Source organism: Triticum aestivum, chromosome 5A (genome assembly GCF_018294505.1).
Source record: "Triticum aestivum cultivar Chinese Spring chromosome 5A, IWGSC CS RefSeq v2.1, whole genome shotgun sequence".
In the NCBI taxonomy this organism is placed as follows: domain Eukaryota; kingdom Viridiplantae; phylum Streptophyta; class Magnoliopsida; order Poales; family Poaceae; genus Triticum; species Triticum aestivum.
This window is the reverse complement of record NC_057806.1, coordinates 26,093,731-26,099,364: the sequence shown is the minus strand read 5'-3', so window position 1 is coordinate 26,099,364 and position 5,634 is coordinate 26,093,731. Positions and strand designations below refer to the sequence as shown.

At 43.2% G+C, this 5,634-nt stretch overlaps 1 protein-coding gene across 1 annotated transcript; it reads right to left on the bottom strand.

Moving 5' to 3' along the window:
- Positions 1–461: 461 nt before the first annotated feature.
- LOC123106403 (polyubiquitin-B-like) lies at positions 462–1,617 on the bottom strand. Its single transcript, XM_044528584.1, has one exon. The coding sequence runs from the start codon at positions 1,481–1,483 to the stop codon at positions 647–649; it is 837 nt and encodes a 278-aa protein (XP_044384519.1). The 5' UTR covers positions 1,484–1,617; the 3' UTR covers positions 462–646.
- Between the last annotated feature and the right edge of the window lie 4,017 nt (positions 1,618–5,634).

The following is a 5,634-nucleotide window of genomic DNA, read 5'->3' as shown; positions in this document are numbered from 1 at the left end:
CAAAGGGAATACTATTTGTATACCCTAGTTTACCTTGATCAATTTGATAGATGAGATTAAGTAACAGTTTTGCTAAAGTACATCTAGATGTGTCATAAGTATTGCACATCTAAGTCCTATGTCATTGATCATACATTGAGGTTCGTGTGGATGTTTTCTTTTTCTTTTTTTTCCTTTTTATGCTTGATTCACTCACTTAGATGTGCAATAACTAGAGCACATCTAGATGTGTCCTAGACACACTCAATAAGTAATCCTCTTAAGTGAAGAGCTTACATTTTTTCCCTGCTCATAGCAAAGTACGGGCACATTATTGTAAATGAAAGTATCTTCCTTCAAACCCCCCAAAAAAATTCCCCTGCTGTTCGGTTGATAATTGCAAAAGTCAGAGACGCATAGTTCGGTAACATTGCGGAGCAAAGGAATAGGTCACTCTTGTTGACATCTTAACCCAACAAATCGGATCTTCTTCAGGATCGTTAACTCAACTAGATTATAGCAATTTGCGAGAAAGAAATGAAATGGTCAAGTACGTATCATGCATGCAACATAACGACTCAATGCATGGTGAATGCAGATCTGTAAACCGATGGACGTACGCAGCATGTTTCCGGTGTGTGTGATGCACAAGAACAAAACATGCATATCAAGCGCCTCCGGTGACCCTGCCGTTGAATATCTCGATGGTGTCGCCGGTCTTGACGTCGTGCCAGCGCAGCGTGCGCTCCTCCTCCATGACGTTCTGCTTGTAGATGAAGAAGTAGGCGCCGTCGTTGGGCAGGAGCAGGTGCGGCGCCGCGCTGCCCAGCTCCGCCCGCAGCTCCTTGACGGCGTCCATGTCGCTCACCTCCAGCGTCGCGGTCTTGGCACCCCATTTCACCTCCACCGACATCCGCTTGTTAACCTTGCAATTGGCCACCCCGTTCCCGTTGTTGCACGCTGGCGACGGCGGCGGCTGGCGCACGACTACGCGCACCTCCATCTTCATCCCATCGGCCGGCGGCTGGAACTCCGCCAGCGCCTTGTCATCCTCCATCTCGGCCTTGTCCAAGAACACGCTCACCTTGGCGGCGGGAAGCGCGCCGTCCGTACGCTCCTGGAGCGTCTCCTTGAGGCGGGCGACCGTGCAGGACGCGTCCAGTTCAAGCGCGACGCTGCGGCCCTGGCCGAGGGCCGGCCCGGGGGCGACGGCGTGGACGACGGCGCCGGGGGCGCTTGCAGCATGGCCGTCAGCGGCGGCGACGGCGGCGGCAGCGGGAGATTCATCCGGCAGGACGATGAGCACGTGGGATCCCTCCAGGATGGGGTAGTGCTCGGTGTCGCGGTCGTCGTCGAGCTCCTTGCCCTGGAAGAAGAGCCGCTGGGACTCCACGGGGATGCCCTCCTGCTTCAGGATGTACTCCTTGATCCTCCGCACGGTGGAGAAATACCAAATCTCGACGACGAATCGGCGGCCCTGCGTCGTCTCGAACGTCACCTCCATCGCAATTCAGCCGCTTGTGTGATTTGTGAAGAAAACGTGCGGCCGAGCATTTTATTTATACACACAATATATGGCATTGCACATCCATCATTTACTCCCATGTTATTATTCTCAGATTTCTTTTGACCGCTTAAAGTGCCTCCTTATATTTCATTAATATGATTATTATTAAGTTACATCTTTCACCACGCCAGTAGAGGTGCAATATATAGGCATTTATAACATATATTCTCAGATATAACATACCATATGTGTGAAAATTAATGTACGTGCATTTATAACAAAATTTGCATCCATTTTTTTACTCGATGATATTCTGATATCTGCAAAATTATTGTGCAAGCATTTATGAAAATATATTCTAAGATATGTGCATGCATGATGCATCGATCCATGCATGATGCCACATTTCTCAGATAAACTAGACCATAGTGGTGCGTGTTGCTGCGCCCGTCGGTTTTTTCTATAAAATGATAGGAATTTCTATAAATATATTAAGACATGAACCATAAAAGTAAATTTGCATTAAGACCAATAAATATCTCCAGTAATTATTTTTTGTGGACGATTAAATATCTCAGTAATTAAACATATAAAAATTAGTTGATACTGAGCGAAATAGTGCAAAGTCGGTTCGAGCCTTGTGGGTATTTAGTTAGGACTGTCCATGGATAAATGTTCGATTTTTGTTATGCATCCTACCCGCCACCTTGTTAGCCTTTAACTCCAGGTGCATACGGCCTCGCAACATGCTCCAACTTACCATTTGTAAAAAAGCACACCATTATAGTATTTCCCTACTAATTTTTCTTGTATTTAAGCATTTACAGAGCTATAATATATTTTATTAATAGCACAGATTAACACCTCTTGAAGAATCAACAATCCAAACAATATACCAGTTTAGGGGGTATTCCTAAATTATGAACGCAAAATTTTAGGATGATTCTTAGTCTTCACACCATGTATATTCATAGTAACTCACCACAAATACTTCACTCCATATATATTCAGATAACTTTACTCCATATTCAGATAATTCACATGACACAAATTTTGAGTATATGGCACGACATTTGATAAGACAGTTGGTGAGTGCAAGTCTGTTTCATCAACCAATGCTACCTGCAGATTTTCAACCTTACACGAGGTAAAAGATATGGACCAAACATATAATTATTGGCAGTGGGATTCCTTACCCCTAATCAACCATTAGTTGGAAAGCCTATAGAAAAAAAACACTGGGGCAGAGAGGAAAGTAATTTGATAAATTTGGAAGAAAAATATAATTCTGTCACTACATAGTTAATGATTTCTGTTGTGAGAATCCTTTTTTGCTTATAGTTTCAGCTATTTGTTCTGCTATAGATAGGAAAGTAGAAAAGGCACCTCAAGTTTCAGATTGTCCCAAACTTATGCAAGTTATGCAACAAGATATCTTCCTGCAAAAAAAAGCAACAAGATATTACACTTTTTGTGTATATATAAAGTCAGGATAAATAATTAAGAAGGAAATATACCTTATAAGGTTTGTTCACAATTACCATCAAGAAGGTCGCCGAGTTTCCTTCTGCTCACATAACACCCTGAAACAATTCTTCTAGAGCCCTATAATTTTTTCCACAGACGTAAACCACCCACAGTTGGTCTCATGGCTGACAGGCTATTGGCAAATAGAGGATCCGAAGAAAACAGTAAGGACTTTTGAGCCATTGAATCCAACACCCTGCAGTAATATAATCAAATCTCGACTGGAATTAGTACGGCAAGATATAGCCTCGTGCATGATATTATACTCCACATCAAGAAAATGGTGAATCAAGGAGAAGTTGATGTATATGCCAAGTAGAGTAGGAAAAATTATAATGCCTTGTTCATCACACTGCCAAAACATTATGAAAAGTAAGAATCTTCCTATCTTTTTAGATCGAACATAATTAAGCTTAGTCTCAATCATTGATCAGAAATTCAGAAGTGATGTGAGATTCTCACCTGACAGAAAAAAGGTTGTCGTGGGACAAATCAAGAAACCTATTATCCCAGTTTTAAATCAATCCAGAAGTAAATCAAGCAACAACGGACTGACCTTGTTTGAGGATGCAACCAGAACCACCGTCCGTTGCACATAGAGAAGGATATCGTAGGCAAAAAGGAGTGTGCCGACAGCAGACAACAATGTTGGAGCAGATGATGCCAGCTTGCAGCCTTGGAGTGAATCCAAGCTGCAAAGCCAATGGAGGCCGGGAAAGTCGTCGAGCGTCAGGACCAGGAAAGGCATGAGGAATCAGGAATTCAAAATCTAAGTAGAGAAATTACATATAATGAACCAAAGAATATAAATAGGCTTATACGAAGTAAGGAGAACATAGGGAATCAGGCCACTAATTGATGCACCACCATCGAACTTGACCAGGGAACAGACCGGCGACACAATCAAATCATACGGGAAATGGGGAGCGTCGGGAGACGAAGTATATATACACACCACCATTAATTGCCGTCGGCGAGTGGCGCACATCACCCGCGATGAATTCTCCATTGAACTGACAATTGATTGCCTCCTTCAATCCCGGCAAATCCGTTTCACTGGTATGGCTCACGAACAGTCCACCACCGCTTCGCCTGATCGCATCTACCTGCGTAGGAGGCTAGAACCTGCTTGGTCGCATGGTTCACTGCGTCTGCGTGACAGGCAAGGCCGCGTGATCGCATCGCCAAGCTTGGCTCGCGGTCGCTATGCGGGTCTTCATTCATGTCCACCGTACATCACCATGCCAGGGTTGCGGCCGAGCGAGCGTAATAAGGGTCGTGTAGAGGCCTGTTCTTTTCCTCTTTTTTTAGGCAAACTCGCGGCCTATTCTTTTCCTCTAGCTACGGATAAGGGTCGTGTAGAGGATGGGAAGTTGGCCAAGTAGGCCCAAAAAACATCAGTGGCCCAAAATTGTCACCGGAGTAGCGTCCCAGTACGGACAGCGGCCCACGCGGGATTAAAAGCCAGTCGGACGGCCAAAAATGCGTACAAGTGATGATCCAACGGTCTCAAACGCAGATAGCCTGGGATGGCCGGAAAAGTGTTCGGTTATAATGTTTCTAAATGTGTTGATAATGAAGGAGCTTAACGACATTAATAGATATACACTCATTAAATTGCAAACATTGACGGTGGTAGGCTAATGATATCTTTAGTTTCTAAAACATTTTTGGTCTATATTGATAGAACACTGAATCCAACCATATATAGGATAAATATACCCGGAGATACAAATTGCACCCTAAACAAAGGGATATTACAACAACGAGAAATCAATCCACTAAAGTACTTGCAAAGATCCGTAGAGGAATAAATTTTAGGTTAATAAGGTAATAGTAGATCGACGCATATGCTGGATAGCTGGAGATTGATCACCCCGGGGACATTGAACAATCACATGAAGAATATTGGGGGGGGGGGGGTCACCCCGATCTAGGAACCCAAGCACAATATTATCGCTAGACCAAGTTGATGACCTTGTGTGCAAAAAGGCTTGGAAGAAGAGGGTGTACATAAATGCAACCTAGTTTGACATCCATTACTTTTTGACGATTCTGTGATTCGTATGAATGCAAATTTGACTAATGCAACTTAAAAATAGCAAGTGTTAGATACATATTGCACAAATTCTAGAAAACTGGTAATGTCAACAAAATCTGATATTTTTCTTGTGTCTGAGTACCCATGGTGGTGTATTGAGTTCCTTGTTGATATTCAAGATCTATTAGTATTTGGAGCTAATGGCCCTTCTGGGGTAAACTGGAGCAGACGATTTGTTAAATATTATTAGGATGTATGTAAAAACAACTATCACTATCGGGGAAGGAGATCGTGTTGAAAGTTGTTGTCAAAGCATCCTTGTGTGTGCCATGCCGATCTTCAAACTTCTGAAAGGGGTACGCAAGGACGTGACTTATGTTACATAACAGTTTTGGTGGGGAGATGATGAAAAAGTAGAAATATCATTGGTTCAACCGGTGGAAGTTTGCGACGCCTAAATATAATTGGAGGGATGGATTCAATGTATCTCCACTCTTTTAATTTAACCTTGTTGTCAAACCCGTGTTGGATTCAATGTATCTCCACTCTTTTAATTTAACCTTGTTGTCAAACCCGTGTT